This window comes from Temnothorax americanus, unplaced genomic scaffold (genome assembly GCF_048541705.1).
Source record: "Temnothorax americanus isolate GAGA-0224 unplaced genomic scaffold, ASM4854170v1 Scaffold19, whole genome shotgun sequence".
NCBI classification, from domain to species: Eukaryota; Metazoa; Arthropoda; class Insecta; order Hymenoptera; family Formicidae; genus Temnothorax; species Temnothorax americanus.
The window spans coordinates 10,831-28,587 of record NW_027509329.1 but is presented as its reverse complement, the minus strand read 5'-3'; the positions used below and the strand labels follow the sequence as shown (position 1 = coordinate 28,587).

The following is a 17,757-nucleotide window of genomic DNA, read 5'->3' as shown; positions in this document are numbered from 1 at the left end:
GATAACGCTTCTCTGAATATGAATATAAATGCGTATTTTTAGCGATCGTCACACACTTATATTTCTTCATCGAGTCTTCATTCGATGTTGCGTTCGTTTATCAATATTTCGAATATTAAGTTAAACAGCAGTAAAAAAAAAAGCTAAAACAACTTGTAATAATCATTTCCTGATTTATATTTATACGGACATTCTCTCTAGATCGGACAACTGATGGCTGATGCCATTGCCGCCTTTCCTCTTCGATAGAAACGCGCGAGTGCGCTCGGCCTGAGCGAGGTAATCGCGATTCAGTGGCTTTCCGCGAACTTTCCACGTGGCGGCCTTCGCAACACACGTTGCGGAGCCGCGCGTTGCGTTTCGCGGAAGTGTTTTCCATTGTATCAGCCTGGAATTAGAGAACCGCGAACTTTTCACGCGGTGGTTTTCACGTTTCGGTCACGGTTCACTCAGCTCATCGGTTCGCCGCTTTTTCCTTCGCACGCCGGCAATAGCGAAACGCCACCGACTGTAAAGAGAGCGAGCGAACGATCGAAACTAGATGGTCGCACGCTCAAACTATTGCAGCGATCGTCGGTGACTCGTCCGCCCACGTAAGGGAATAATTCTCGTAAAGAAATCGCGTAGAAATTCCGATAGGTGAGAGCGTTGCACCGTTTTTGTATATAAAAACATCGAAATCGAAGAGGAGGAAAAAGGAGGATCGCATATTTTGTAAACGCTCGTCTCTAAAGAACAGATATCGTCTCGCAGCATGAAACAGAAACAAGATGCGCACGTGAGAGCAATATGTTAAAATGAAGACTAGTAGTCGGTAATCGTGTTAAGTAAAGTTTACGATATGAGATGTGTCAGATTTTATCGGTGATTTAGTGCTCCTTACTCGACATCCTCTAGTTTATCTGCGATGAATCTAATGCAGTAATATTTGATACTGTTACATGTTACATTGTACCAGAACGTGTTAGCTAATAAAGTGGGTAATAAGGAAACGGACTCTTGTTCTAACGGACAACTCTTGCTTAATAGAATCTACCCTAGTCCTACATGTTCCTCTGATGTATTAAATACATTTTTTTTATTTTTTATTTTTTAAAGATTGTGTTAAATTATCACATTTTCAAGTATAATCGTTCCTCGTAATAAACACAATATTTGGTAAAATTAATTTTGGAGAATACTTATAGAGTAAAAAGTGAAAATAACGCGTAAAAAGAAAAAATTAGAAAAAGTTTGGACTTTCTCTTTTCCTTTCAAGTAAAAGTAGCTTTATTCTTGGAGAATTATGAGAGAATTATGAACTACATAATAGTTGCAAAGAAAATCGATAATTTAGAATGATTCAGAAGAACATGCATTACTTACAACTCTCATCCCTTTACTGACAGCAATGAGAGTTAGTTAATCTTCAGGTTATTAAACTCTTTTTGGGACAGATAATAATTATAAATCGTAGAGTAATAGAGAGTAATAATGCGAATGCATGGGTTATTGCAAGCTACAGCGGTTGTTGACACTGTCATCGTGCCGTCAAGGATCAGTCACGGTTCAGTCGGTCACGATTGCCTGCACATGGACTTGCACGTGTAGGACGTATGCATTATGTGTGTAGGACGTTCAATCGGTGTGAAGTTGAAGCTTCATGAAATACGTTACTGATGAATAATATACAATCACCAAAGGATCATAATTTAGAAGAAAACAATACGGCGAGTTGTGTGCAACTCTATTAAACTGACTCGCTATAAATAACGCTCTGTAAAACTGTTCGTGGAATTGTGTGTCTCAGTATATACATATTTTTAACGATATTTATGCGTTATTCATGTACAGTCGTTATAGGATATCTTATAATATTTTGTGTATCTGTTATGTTCCACTCAGCTTATAAATTATGGTTGGATGTATGCTAATTTGTTCTCCAAAAAAGATATCTCAATTTCCATTTCTATATTAAAATATGTTAAAATATAGCATAATTAATACGACGAAAAATATCTCATTGTCAAGTTGGAGAAAAAGCAATGCAGAAAAGCGCGCGTCGAAAGGCAACAATTTTCGAATGTCATATTTCTAAACATTCGTAACAGTTGATTTTGCATATTCCGTCATCTCAGGGTTCAAGGGTTCGTCATAAATTCACGTTAGCAAATTTGTAATCATAGTGCCGCGTGTAGTGTTTCACGAGAATTACCGTACGGTCGACAATGCGCGACAACACGTATATAGTCAGCGGCCAGCCACGGTTGAATAATCGCGCAGGAACCGGCGACATTTTTTCCTCCGCCGCGTTCCTGCGCGCGCCCGTGAACACGGGTGAGGTTTAATTGCTCGCGAAATACGTCGCCGCGTGATTCAGGCTCATCGGCGTGGCGTAGCGCGCTAATGACTTCAAGGTGCATTAAATCGACGCTCGTACAGCGGAAGACACTATAATTTAAGGTACTCTCGACTAAACTCAAGTAAGGGTCACGCCCTGTACAATCCGTCGGCGCTCATTTCTTCTTCTCGCAATTAGCGGGAAAAATGGACACGGCACGTTCGTTACGCATTCCACCGTTTTCCTCGTGACTCGTCATTAAGTGGATGAAATAATAGAAATACACCGCCAAAAATTTTGTGTACCAAATGTCAATAAAAGTCCACCCTAAATTTTGTGTTAAAATAACTCATTCATCGTTTTACTTGTTGACATTTAGAAATAATATGTCAACATTTTTTACAAGTTATTTTTACATTATTGTAGACATACATTGTAAAAAATGTTGATATAACATTTGTAAATGTCAACAAATAACACGATAAATGAGTTACTTTAACACAAAATTTAGAGTGGACTTTGACATTAAATTTTTTACTGTGTATCGTCGCGCGGGAAGCAATGCCTCTCTGCTGTGTTATTAACGAAATATATTTTTCAAGATTCAGTTTAATTGTATCGGACATGAATGTTAGAAATTTAATTTTATTTTATTAGTACGACAAAATTGAGTTTTGAGTAAAGCTAATTAAAAAAATTATAATATTAAGGGCCGGTTGTTCCAACCTGATGGTAAACTACCTAATAATTAAATCATATGTCTTTGTTTATCCTTTACATTAGACAAAGATAGACATATGATTTAACTATTAGTTAGCTTACCAATAGGTTGGAACAACCGGCCCTAAATAATTTGTATTGTTTACCGTTCAATTTAATTTTTCTAAAGTATTCCAATGAATATTAAATATTTTATTTAATCATTATGCCATAAGATTAAATGCCGACTCAATTTCAAAATTATCAATAATCATATTTAATTGAATATAATGAATAAATTAAAGAAGAATAAATTGAATATATGCGCTCTTAGTTTAATTGCATGCATGCTATAAAATAAAGCGTTAATCGAAAACATTACAAATTGACAACAAATGGTAATAATTAAACATAAGATATAAATTTAAAAAATCTTCGACTTTCAATTTAGTCTCGTTATGGATCCTCATACTATATATACATATACCGGGAATTACCCAGATCGCAAAAAGATGTAATATCGACTAAAAAATCATGATGTAACTATAAAAGCAAGCAACGCGTCTACGATATAAACGAATAAGGTAAATAAATCAGGAGCGGTTATGCATAATACATAAGCCGTGGCTATCCCTGTGCCGTGGATCCCCGATGAATTCAATTAGTCTCTGAAAGATCGTATCGCATGCAAATTAATCGGGAATTAAGCACCGACATTCCCGAGTTCGCGAGACGTTCGAGATGCGTCGGGCGCATCGGCGCGGCGCGGCAATTCACGTGCAAAGCGCAACGCGCGCACGATCGTGCGCGCGGCGCATAATACGCGCGCGCCCGACGTGCGAGGAAAGTAACATCTTTTTCCTCTTCTGGGGTCTCACGAGGAAACTCCTCATTCCGTGCGCCGATTCGCGATAAAGAACAATGTGATGGAACAATAGAGCGGTGCGAGTTGATCGTCGTGCCAATGCTGCATGCTAAATTTATCCCCGTGAACCACACCGAGCTTATAGCTACCGAATATACGCGACAAGCCATCGTTATTGCAATCAGTTTTGATGAGCGAACAAGCAATGAAAGCAGATGACGCGACTTAGGCCCGTATTCATCCGTCCATTCGAGTCGTCGAGAAGCAAAGTGGCATGACTCACGGCCTTAACAATTGCGGCAACTAAAAATCATTCAAAAATCGTTCGCACGATAAATAGATTATTAAAAAAATATTAAAATAAATTAATATTTTAAACTTTGCAAAACACTGAACTTTGCTTGATCATTAAAAATCTGTCAACCAAAGACGTAAGCCAATAAATATACCTCGTTCATGCCTGTTCAGAATCAAAATCGGAACTGATTAAAATTAGATCGGTTATAATGAATTTTGGTAGCCGTCAATTAACGAGCAAAAGCACACACCCGGATTACTACTGCGCAATCGAGCGCCGTTCAGTGCATCCGCACTCACGGCGAGACTTCACGTACGTGCGTTCACCGATTCTTTACGTTCTTTCACAAAAATGCTATATCATTAATTGCGCAAGCGGAAGGTTACGTTTCTCAAATACGGCAAGGAAATTTAACTATCGGAGTGCCAGCTAGCGTCAGACAGACGGCATTGACGCTCCCGCGTGTGCGGTGAAACACACGCGGGATGATATATGGATATACTAAAATACGCGTGTGCGCGAGGCCCCGACCGCTCGTAAAATAAGACGCGTGATTCAGGCGTCGGTCGGCCGCGTGACCGCGAAGAACTTTCCTGCGCGGTAAAAGACGCGCACGACGCGGGCACACGTGCGTTTACGAGCAGCCGTTGCATACACAACGCGCGGGTGCATGCGCCATCCGCAATGCGCCGATGCGTCACTGTATTGTAACGCGCGCGCGTGTATGTGCGTGCGTGCGCGTTTACGCTCGCGGTGGAGGGCTGCGCCTGTTTTCATGCCGCCCGGGCTCTCCCTGCTGGGCTCCTTTGTCTCTCGCGTCTCTCGCTCTGCTCCTTTTTTTTCTTTTTCCCCCCACGTCGTGACCCCGCGCTCCCACCTCCGCGCGCTCGTACTCTCTCTCCCGCTTTGCTCTTTTTCGCAGAAAGCCGAGGAAGAAAGAACGCGCGCGTGGGAGACTTTCAGGCCCGCAACTCTCCGCGGTTTTTCATTCTCGACGAGCGACGCGAAGACGCCACGTCGAGCGCCACGTCATTATGCGACAAACATCAGGCGATCGTGGACGATGCCGCGATTTTTATGCGATCGAGTCAGTTTTACTGGGAAATACGCAATCGGAGATAGAATCATTCCGAGAACTATTTGTGGTCATCAAATGACTCCGTGTGTGTCGATCGAAGGAAATGTTTCTCATTCTTTTTGCGTATATACCTTTACACAAAAGAAAGACTAAATATTCTACGGTCGTTCTTACATTATTACAATCCTGAGAGATATTGAGATATAATTTAAAAAATATGATAAAATCTATTAATAATTTATAAACAATTTATAATTGAAATTCAATAATGTATACGATTGATTTAAATTTAAAACATTTTATTAACACTTGGGAAAAGATGCACAAAATCGTCTATATAAAAATTCACGAATATTACGTACAAGACTCTACATATTTAAAAACTTCCTCGAGAAAAATGCAATTAGCATCTCCAAAGAGAAAAAAAACTCGTCGGCAGATAAAATACTTAACGCTGACGCACGTGCAATGGCCAAGCTTATACATATATATATATAAAGCAGCATATAAGGCAGTTTCAATTATTTCCGAAGATCGTCCGCGACAGAAAAATAACCGAGTTGGCATATCGCTGTTATCACGGAACGAATTAACGGTAATCTAGCGTTTCCGGCATTGGAACGAACCGTGGAAAATACTAGATTGCAGTCACGTGCGATCTGGTGCTGTAAGTTTCGACGTACGATCATCTCGAAAGGCAAACGGTGAATGCAGACAATTATTTCGCCAGGAGCGATACGTGGATGCATTTCCGTTTCATATTAAAGCGTGTTGTATTATTTCGCTCTTTATTACTCGCGGAATTAATGGCGCTTTAACCGCAATAATCGGGACTTAATCTTCGCCTTGCGCTCGTGAAAGGAAATGCATCTTTTTATTTGTACGTAAATCAAGCCGCGCAGACTTGCATTTAAGGATACCGTGCTATAGACCTATATAGATGCATGAGTGCAGATTTAACTACTGACTCGGTCATGTTTTTGCCAAACCCGTCTCGCGCATGCTGTATATCTTATCTATTGTTTTGTTAACAGAATTGCGATTTCACTGGCCCGTCTAATTTTCAATGCTTTAATTCCACGCTCGAATGCTACTGTGCATCGTAAACATGCACCGTGCGATAGTCGTAATGGTCAATAAATTAATACGTTTTTAGATCACCGTTTTATCTCTTGTTTCGCAACTTGCATTAAAAACAATCGTAGAAATATTGCAAAACGCTTTCTTTCTTTCTTCGAACTGCCACAAGTTTTCTTCCTGATATTCTATATCTATATAATCCGATCGAGGTAACAGCTGATCAGAAAATACATTTGTTTTATTTTTTCTTGTTTGGACAGGATATAAATCTAGAATTATTAACGCGGTAATTATTATTCTCGCTATGAAATAATTTTTAAATAGTGGTCGAACCTCCGCTTTATACTTTAAAACGTAAGAAAACACATTTCGTAAATGAAAATTGGAGACAGGAAATATACTATAGCAGGAAATATGAACACTGTCGTCGGATAACCAAAATTACTCAGCGGTTTTTCTGGTCGAAGAACAGGCGAGCTTAATTCGGTCTTCAACCGACTTTTACCTAACAGTATATTTTGATAGATCATGGCATACTTTCTTTGTAAACTTTTTGAATTTTTGCAATATCTTCAAAATTGAAGAAAATATAGTACACGAAAATGTGCGTGACGTCATAATGTTGTTGCGAAATCTTTTGAAGTTGCCGTCATCAAAGAAACTTTAGAAAGCTATAACTTTCTCAAATTTGGGTTTTTTTTTTTTAAATTCAAAAAGTACTAAAAATCGGCTTAGATTCTCTACATTAATTATGGATACCGCTTAATAAAAAAATTTTACTTGAGAACCCAATTGAACGAACAATTCAGGTGAACGCAGTGTAATATTGCAAAAAGTCGCAAACAATCGCGCGGACGATCTCGTACGATTTATCGTTGATATCTTAATGTTACCGGTGGCCAGATAGATAAGAATAAGATAAATCGCACCCAATGAAACGCGACGTTCTAAGGAAAAATAATAGCACACGGAACGAGCATACACGCGAAGATTAGCAATTAGCAATTTTAATCAAGAAGAAAGTATGACGGTTGCAAGTCAGGGAAATCTCTTTCTTCTAGTCTTAATTGAAACGCGTTGTTATAGCTTTCGCGCACGTGGTTAACTTAATTCATCGCAGCGCCAAGATCGAAGAAACAAATTTCATATGTAACAGTAATGGATTTTAATTAAATACTTTCGAGCCGATGTGACTTAAAATAATGACGTATACTATGGCCTAAATATACTTCAGACCATTTATGATCTATCTTTATAGCTCTTCAAACCTGAATTTTTTAAGAAAAAGAATTTATTTTTTTATCTGTATAATGTACATAGAAAGCATAATGCCTAACTATTACAAGATAATAAGCTAATGATAGTAATGATGATTCGATGATGATTATTCGGTTTTCTTTCTTTTCATTTGCATTGTTACATCAATTGTACAAATAAATATAATCGATATACTTCACAGTTTTTTTCCTATGTAAACAGAAACATAAATCGGTCCTCGTTTTTTCTTAGAGCGTTACGATCTCCCGTGTTGCCGAAACAGCTCGGATTGGAAACTTCGAGAATCATCGCGTAAATCAAGCGTGAAAGTGAAATCGAGAGCCCCAACGAGAGACGATCACCCGGTACTCTCGCTTTCTCTCGTGTGAGATAGAATTTAACCCTTTGAGATTCAACTTAACCGACGCTTATGCGCTTATCGTATGTACATCGTATCAATATTTTGTAAACAAAAAAAAAATTATAGTAATTTTTTAAATATAAAGTGCTAAACAAAGAGTTACGTCAGTTTTATTTTCCATATTTTAAAGAAATATGGATTTTTTGAAAAAGTGACGAAATTATATTATGCAAAACCTTATTATTTTGTGAACAGAAAAACCTGGAATTTTTTATGCCCTGCCAACAAAATAATTGATGTAACTTTTATTAACTTATTTATGCTGCACCAAGTCTTCGATATTTTTTGATTATATAATGTGTTATTGCACATGACGCAAATGTCCATTAACGTTACGCAACAATGACAATATTGAAGTAAACACAGGACGTTCAATATGATGTAATTTCTCCAAATTATCTCGGATCGAGCGAAAGGTTAAGCTAACGTTCGAGGAGCATCAACGAAGGCGAGCCAATACGGAAAGTGCAAGGTGCGCGGAAATGGCTCGTGTCCTTCCCTCTATGTCTTTTGTGTTCGCCAGTCCCTTTTCATGAATACGGAAAAAGGGCCGGCTTTTACCGTGCGACGAGAACCCGTTGCCGTTTGCGTAGCCATTCACGAATTTACGATGAAAAAAATGACGATAAATATAAATTACTTTGTAATATTGTTTCTTTAAAAAATGAATGTCTTAAGCGCACAAAGAAATATCTTCAATTTGTATATATATATATACTAGTGTTTATTTGAATTAATATAATTCAAATTAATTTTGAAATATTTTCGATAATAGGTATATATTTGTTTAGAATATATACGCTTGAAATATAACGTAAAATTTATATTAAAAAAACATAACAAAGACCCGGAGATTTTTTTAGATTATTGCTTTGAAATGTAAATAATTTTGACGGTATTTCCGTAGTGGTATTTATATTTATAGATGCATTGAATATCATATTATAAAGTGTTACAAAACCACATAATTTCTTTATTTTACTTTCTTCTAAATTTAAAAAAGGTTCCATTTGCTGTCGTAGCAATCACAATGTCACAATTATACAATAGTTTCATTATGATTATCGAACTTCTTACATCGCATCTGAACCTCGGCATCATTACTCGTTTATTTTTGCATCGTGAGAAGTGTTCGTGACAGACGAAAACAGGCCAGAACTGCTTAAAAGATCGGGATCGCACAAAAATCTCTGTGTAAAAACCGGCCGAACCTGCCTCCACAATGCCTCGCGAAAAAGCAGTTCCAGAAACCGATGCAACGAGTTGCAGAAGAACGGTCGGGTCGTCGCGTTATCCTTTTGTGATCCGTGCGCAGCGGATCTTTTCAAAAATATGGGAAAATTTGTCGTGCCGAAGGGAAGCCCAGGGGGGAATACAAAAGAGTGGGAGGAGGGGGCTCGAAGAACGTGCTACGCCAATGCTGACCAGAGCCGGGTACATGAGAAGCAAGGGCAGATCGGTGCACAAAGAGGGGTTCCCTCCGTGTGTGTGTCCCCTCCTTCCTTCTCTGTTCCCTTTCATTCTCTCGATCACTCCTTCAGCACCGGCAAACCTGAAGCAACAGGTTCCTACGCCCCTTCTTCATGGCTCGCGTTCACCGAGCGGCTTTTTGTTGCCGCTGCCAATGTACGGGCACGCTGCATGCTTGGGGCGAGGTTTACGCTTTTAGAAAAATCCAAAGGATTCTGTTGCCGCGGCCGCGCGTACGTATCTCTGCTCCGGAGAGCCTGTTCGCGAGAGGGTGTCGAAAGAGGTAAAATATACATGGATTTCACACGCTATAAAAGTCGAATTCTCGATATTCGTGAGTATTAAACGCAAAAGCACGCAGTTGTTTTGATCTTAATTCTGCTATTTACGATTCATTATTTCGCTCGATTGGTACGCATTGAAAATCCGGTCTGTTTTGTACGATAATATTACCAGAATATGCTTTCTAGTTGCTCTTGTCGATTATACGGCACTTGTTTAACATATTACAATGCAGTGAGCGAGCTCCATTTACATAAATTATCAATTATATACAATACTTCGCTTTATTTTTTCTTACTTCTGACTCAGCTCCACGATAGTCTATCGTATGTAAAATAATTGACTCAAAGTGACTCATCAGGTCGTTCGGTGTGTTTTGTTATAAGGCCAAATTAACATTCGCATCCAAATTAATCAATACAGATACGTGACGTGGAAATTTACAACAAAAACAGACTTTTCAATAAAATAAGCTCGTATCGAGCATTACACCCGGGTTCTTCCTGCCGAAATTTTCACATCTCGCAAGGATCGACACTGATTTTGAGTGCCCGTAGTCGTCGAAATATCGAAAGTTGAAAGTCCCGATCGAACGAGTTTCGAAATCGAGCCGAGGAGAAATTGCTGAGGAAAGTTTACGCGCGGTTATCGTCCAAAAGGGAGAAAAGGAAAGACACATCCGCTGCGAAAATACAAGGTTGAAAGGAAAAAGAAAATATAAAGAAAAAAGGATTGCAAAAATTATCTTTTAAAAACACTTGCGCGTTTTGTCGTTAATGAGAAATCGTGCAATTAAAATAAAAATTTGGACATCACACGAGATTCAAAACAGAGAAATATTTTCTAGAAATGTAGTATCAAGTCATCGTAGCGTGAAGGCAACATGTATCTGCAATTGCGACAGCATTGCGATATCGGTGAAATAAGTTATCGACATCGCACATGTTGAAAAGCACATATCTTTTACACAAAATGACGTATTTTCGCTATCGCAAACAAACACGGGGATTATTTTCGCGTATTTGGAGTATCGCGATTTGATTTCGCGCAGATTATGCATAGGCTATCATCGTTGGTAAAGGTCGGTGAGTGTCGACGTCGCAGTGACGAGGCGCGATAATTATTTCCGAGGCTGCAGTCCGTTTCTTTCTTCCTTCTCTCTCTCTCTCTTTTGCTCTTTCTTTTTCAGAATTTGCGTATGCTTAACCGCATACGAATGATAATAAGACGGGAAATGACAAGTGAGCCAACGGCTCGCAGTCGCGGGCTCACACCGGAAATCGTATGATACCACGCGCGCCACGCATAATTATGCGACGAAGAGACGCGTAACGACATATGGGCATGCTTTCAGAAAATAATGCTCGCGGTGGCGCGTCGACGACAGGATTGTCGCAAACCCGATGATCTTCCCGTTTTTTCTGTTTCGCGCACTTGATGCAAGATGTTCGTGAGAATTGACTGGATGCCCTCCCGACCGCAAATAAAGCTAAAAGAAACAGTGGTCGCGATTCTTTGTCGAAAGATTGAGAGTTTCGTGCCAGATACGCGTGCGAACAATCGATTTCTCGTAACGTGCGTTACACGTGCCATACGTTGAATAAGACAAGAGGCAACAAAGCCTGTCGACCTGTCGTCCTTTCGTTCGCTTAGCCTCTCGATCAGTATCAGTTACAACGACGATAACGCATAGACGATATCGCGTCGTACGCACGCCGGGAAAATGGCGGTTTCGCAATATTTCTGCATGAAGCAATCGCGTATCCTTGTATTATTCCTCGTAATGGACGAGCGAAAGGATAAACAACGGATGAAAATGATGTTTACAGAGAGATTGTAATCATTCTTCTTTCGCAATATATATGTCATACTGCCGGATAATTGAATATTAATTAAACGATATACGTAGTAAAACATTGTAAAATTCTATCTTTTTACTATAAATATATAAAGATTGATATTCTATATGTATAAGCCGGAACGAGATATTTGTGTGTAGTTCGGTAATACATAATATATATATAGGTCCGGAAGTATGTTCCGGGACTTTTATTTTTGATATCGGTATATTCCGGGACATTTGGCAGTTTCCAGGACTGTCCTGGAAAAAATTGATGTCCTACGGCAATTTTCGGGACAGTTTTTTGAATCTGATTACATATATATGCGTTATATTCCAGGACTGTACATTTCAAAAAACGTAAACAGTCCCGGAACATACCTCTGGACCTACATATATATATATATATATATATATATATATATATATATCGTTCCGGCTTATACATATAGAATATATTGCTTTATATATTTATAGTTATAAAAATAATCTCATGTCTATATAAAAATGTCTGACTTTGAAAATATCGAAAGAAACTTGCTAATTATAATCATATAATTAAGGCACAATAATGTCATAATAATTAAAACAAAACATCGTATTCAAGATCGAACGTTCGACATCGGTAGAATCGATTTACTGTACAATAGAATTTCGTATAATAGATCATACCGAATGAGGTAGCGAACAATCCTGTCGAGGTCACATCGAGAAGTCTACATAAATACACAAAACCACACTACAAACACGTAAAAACAAATCGCGTCGTCATCCATTCGACACGTGAACTCGGGGATAAATAAAAGAGAAGAATACGATTTCGATGGGCTACCTTATAAGTAATGTAGATACAGAAGTCATTTGCGGCATAAAAAGCAATGATCTTGTGATCGTGCCTTGATACACAACATATACTTTCTTTGTAATAAATTCTATTACATGTATTGCATAAGCTAAGGTGATATTTATTGAAGCTTATAAGTACACGCGTACCATGGAGAATGAGAAATATTTAGAAAGTCCTACACATTGGCAACAAAAATTACCGACATGCCGTTTGCATCGAGAGAGAGTAGCAATCTTGATTGTATCGAGAATAACGCCATATATTGTCATCCCACGTCACTTCTTTCCTCTTCATTGCTTAAAATTACGGTTAATAAGTACGGCTCGCATACTGTTCGTTAACGACATATTTGCTTCGTTCCGCCAGAGATCCGAGTCTCGTTTAATGTCTCGTCGGCTGTTAATGCGCACTCGAGTTTTTCCGAGTAAATATTCATATGTATTTGCCAGAGCGCGCTCGAGAGGAACACTATACGCCGCGCCGGGGACGCATAATACATACGCCTTTCTGTCTCCGTCGTGTTGCACGACGACGGTGCAATCGAGAGTGCGCGGTAAGAACGGAATCGCAAGAGCGAGAGAGAGCGAGAGAAAGAGAGAGAGAGAGGGGCGAATGTGCATTTGTTAATTCAACACGCACCAATACACTCGCGCGCGTAAGCGGTACCACCGAGTACCAGCGCGATTCCGCGCTTGTGAATAGCGCGCGAATTCTCGTCGTGCGACACGTGCGATGCCGATCGCATCTCCTCGTAAGAGACGTAATAAGACATAAAAATAACACCTCTGTGGAGATGGGAGAACAGGCACGGCTGTGGTAAATTCTTTTTTATTTTTTTCTTTTCACAGAAATTGCGGTAGAAGCAAAAGATTATCGAGTAGTGATAAATATTGGTGGTAAATATTTCCTGTTTGCAATAGTCGCGTTTCTATGTGTGCCATTTGCCATAATTTGTGTTATTGCTATTTATTTCATCTTGTTTCTCGTACCTTGCTCCTCTTTTACATTTACTTTACGATTGGTTCAGATGTGAGTGAAATTAATAATTAAACATTTTTATCTCCGCGTTTTGAATTTCGAAAAACGTCAAACTTTACGAACAAATAATCACGTGATGGATTAATTTCGAAAATCAACGAGTTGCAATGCATTATCATTAGTTTAATGAACAGAAGCCACGTGTTGTACTATATAGCTTACACATTTATAATCGGAGAACAGAAACCTGACACAATGAATTCCGTTAAGCAAAACTTCCTGTTCGGCAAAAGGAATTCATTACAAAAAAAAATAATGGCTCTTTACAGCTGATTCGATGCTCTGTTTATGCTGGATTTTAAAATATGCATTTTACAGAAATGTGTTTAACGAGTGTTTGAAGAAATCCTCGAAAGATTCATTATTTATTGTTGATCGCGGATAACAACAATTTTCTTATAGATAAATTAACGAGATAGGAATGTTTAAAACGCAGCAACATTTCGATTGTCGCCTCGCCATTCGGAATTTTTTCGCGTGGACGAGTCGTACGATATCTACCATCGGATTTGCAACAACATAGTGTCGACATACATCGGAGCAATTAAAAATTGAAAATCAGCTCTACTCCACATTTCCTCTTAAATCTACAAGCGTCTTCGTGAGAGACTCGACGAGTGGCTCGACTCGCCGTCACACAGAGAAACTCACTCGTCGGAGGAGAAACCAAAGAGAGTGTCGTTGTGCCTAGTTCTCTCTAAGGTGAGAGTCTCCGACTCGACTCGCGACGGTCTTTTATTTACGTCGTGCGAGAACGCGCGACCAGCCCGCGTCCGAATGATGACGATAGGCCTTTCGACCTATCGACGCGAAACGAGGAATACGCCGCGTGACTCCAGCAGTGATTACTATTAATACATTCGACTGATTTTGGTTTCGATCTCGCCGGGCTTGTAGTCATTATTAACGTAGGTCGCAATTTTTGTCAACTCCGCAAATCAAGTACAAATCGAGTCACGTATGAATATACCGCATTCAGAATCGAAATTCAAAAGTTGAGGATAGACTATTTGGGAAAAATGTAAAAAAATTTCTTTCTCTAAAAGATTAAGAATAATCTCATGGATAGGGTCGATTTTAATCGTTCCCCCGAAACAATCGAAAACACTTGAGTCGACGAAGAAAAGCTTTGGAAATACCACCGTATGCGTATCTTATTACAATTTGAGTCAAGATAGTGATCGATATACATATCGGTTAAAAATATTGATATTTCCAGATTATGCATATCTGACAAGATAATAGTAATAAACTGATAAGCGAGAATTTTTAACACGATAAATTTTACAAGAATATACTGCAGAATGAAATTTATCATCTATATATTTAATTTGTGAGGCAATATCCCGATAACAATTTTCAGCGTCGCTCAGAAACCGTGTTTGCGATTAAGCAACTGTGTGGCCTCCGATTTAGAAATTTGTAAATTATCTCCCCCCCCCCCACAAAACACAAGGTCTCTCGTTTATCAAAGTTTCTCGATATTTTTTTTTCCCGTCGACTGATAATACGTTACAATTGTCAACTACATCGGTATCGCAAGATCGGCGGATATGACGAGGCTAAACAAAGATACGTACGTCACAAACATCGAGGAACGTCTGCCGATCGATGAACGTCGCGTTTCGAATCTCGCATACACCTGCCTCGATATCCCGGAGAAAATTTCTTTCGCTTTCTAAATGTCGGATATTTTCTCGCTCCGTTACGGACGCGTATAGCGTCGTTAGACGCACGAACGACAGGACGAGTGTGTGTCTGTCGGTGGGCTCTAGGGTTCTCTCCACTCTCGATCCAGTCACCCGTTGCCCGATATTTTTCCCGCTCGTATGCCCACGCTATAGCTCGAGTTACGCGGCGCGCCCGTTTCCCGTGTCTCGCGCGAGATCTCTCGATTCCACGCGCGTGCATATGTTGTCGCGGGACATTGCTCGTCGTGCTCCTCGAGATCGCCTCCACCGCGGAAGGCGAACGGGAAAACGCGCGGATGACGGTGCAACGTGGAAACGAGATTCGATCACCCGGCGCGGAAGGGACCGCGTCCCGAAACGATACGATCGAGGATTTTAATATCCACCCGGCGCGGCGAACGGCCATCTTCGACCCTCGTCGCGTAAAATAATCTCCGAGGAAAATAAAGCGCTAAAAGAGACGATAGATCGACGCGATTCGCAATTACACGCGCGCGACAATTTGCGATCTGTATCAAGTTCCGAGAGAACTGATCCTCGAATGTTGTTGTTGGAACGTCGTAAAACCGAACCGCGACCACTTGAAAATTCTACGATGAACTGAAAATTATTCTACCTTGTAAATCGTAGAACAAAGCCGAACCATATTGTCCTTTTTTTTTTCTTTCCGTCTTCTTCTCCCTCCAGGATATACACGTGAACAAACGAGTGTGCGAAATAATGGTTTATTCGACAAAAACTCTTCAACTCTCTCCATATGCCGCTTCGCCGCACGAGCCAATCGGATCGAACACCAGCGAACGAATGTTTTGGCTCAAAATTCGGACTCCTCGTTCGTTCTACGTTGTATACCTGCCGGAGTAGAAACATCTACCTGTGCGGATATCCGGCTGTAAACCGCTCACGAATGGAAACGGGCACATGGGACAAAGCCGGAGAAACGGCGATAGATCAAAGAGAATTTTGGGGAAAAAAAAAAAAACGTTCGGCAGGGAGTCCGTGCAGTTATACTCCCGCAGCGGCGCAGAATATGCCCAGCTAATGCCCTTGGAGAGTTAACATTCGTTCATTTTACAACACGAGGTTCGAGCGTGGCGGATTGTCCTCGTCCGTCCGTCCGTCTTTCGTACGTTTTCGGGTATATCACATATGCGCGACATCGAGTACGTTTCTCTTCTAAATAATCGGCAAGAGTCAGGATACGTCTGTTTATAAAATTCGAACGATCCGGGGCGTCGAGGAGAGCACAGCCCGGTAAGTAACGTCGCGTATACGAGCCTGCTCGCGTAAACAATACTTGTAAATAACGTGCGCGACGAACGAAACCTACGGAGACTGATCGCGATGAGTTCTTACCTTAAAGAGATGCTCGCCGCAATCGAACATGGAGGTGTTACTCATGACGGCGGTCGACATGTTCCCCGGGTGTCGCACAAAAACCACACTTTGTACCTGGAGCCCGTCGTCTCTGTCCGATCCTTTTCCGCTCCTTCTGCCTCTCTCGTCCCTCTCGCAGCGGGCGCGCGAAAAATGAAGTCCGGCGCAGGGAGGTCGGCGTTTGGCGGTGGGAAGAGGGCGAGGGGGGGCGAACGATGGGGGAGGAGAGGAAAAAAAAAAACTTTCCTCAGAACACAATAAAACTGCCACTACGACCGTACGCGTCGTTATGCGATGCTGCCGCCGCCGCCGCCGCCGCCGATGTCGTCGTAGCTCGCATCTGAAGCACCCACGCGTGTAAAATAAACAGTACGTATCCCGATCGACACGTGTCTAACAACGTTTGACGATAATGAAAAAAAAAAAAAAAACAGGAACGAACGAGCGGGCGTGTGCGCGCGCGCGCGCGAATACGGAAAGCGTATGTTTCTCGAATTCGTGCTTTCTGGCACGGTTCGACCGGCTCTTTCTGTCTCTCTGTCTCTGTCTTCCTTTCTCTCTCTCTCTCTCTTCTCTCTCCGGATCGACTTCGCGACAGCGATAACTCCGTCTCCTCGCGAGTGTCGTCGAGTTTTACTCGTCGTCGTCGTAAATACTCTCTCTCTCTCTCTCTCTCTCTTTCTCTGTCGCTGTCGCGCGTTTTAACGAACTTGAACTTGGCACTGTTTTCTTTTTTCCGTTCGTCGACTTACGCCCGTCGTTGCGGAGAGGGGAAGAAAAATCTTAGCCGGGTATATCTTTTGCGTGTGAGTCCGGTATAACCACCGTGCGTTTTAACGTTTAGGACAGAGCCTCCCAAAGCTGACTGAGAGCGCCGCCGACTGAAAGTCGTAGCTTGTGCTCCGCGGGAGAACGGAGGACACGGCAGGCCGGGGCCGGGGCCGGGGTAGACTCTCCGCAGCACCGACGCGCCGGCCAATCGCGTGCCGTCTCGCCGCGTCGCGCGGCGGTGGCGCAGGAGGGGGGGGGAGACCGACCGACCGCCGCTCCACTCCAGTCCGACGGTCCGACGTGGCAATCGCGCGCGCGGCGCGCGGCGCGCGGCTCGGACTCGCGTGAAGTTAGGCCCTGGTTAGGCCGTCTCCGTCGGCATGTCGGCGCTCGATTGTCCTCCACGGCTCTACCGTCCACCAG

General features: G+C 41.3%; 1 protein-coding gene across 1 annotated transcript in view; it reads right to left on the bottom strand.

The window, feature by feature from the left end:
• Tis11 (Tis11 zinc finger protein) overlaps positions 1-17,432 on the bottom strand; it is a 36,438-nt gene extending 19,006 nt beyond the window's left edge. The window contains exon 1 of the mRNA XM_077404424.1: positions 16,543-17,432. Coding sequence (XP_077260550.1) covers positions 16,543-16,602 — 60 coding nt within the window. The 5' untranslated portion in view covers positions 16,603-17,432. The remainder of the gene's footprint in view (positions 1-16,542) is intronic.
• Between the last annotated feature and the right edge of the window lie 325 nt (positions 17,433-17,757).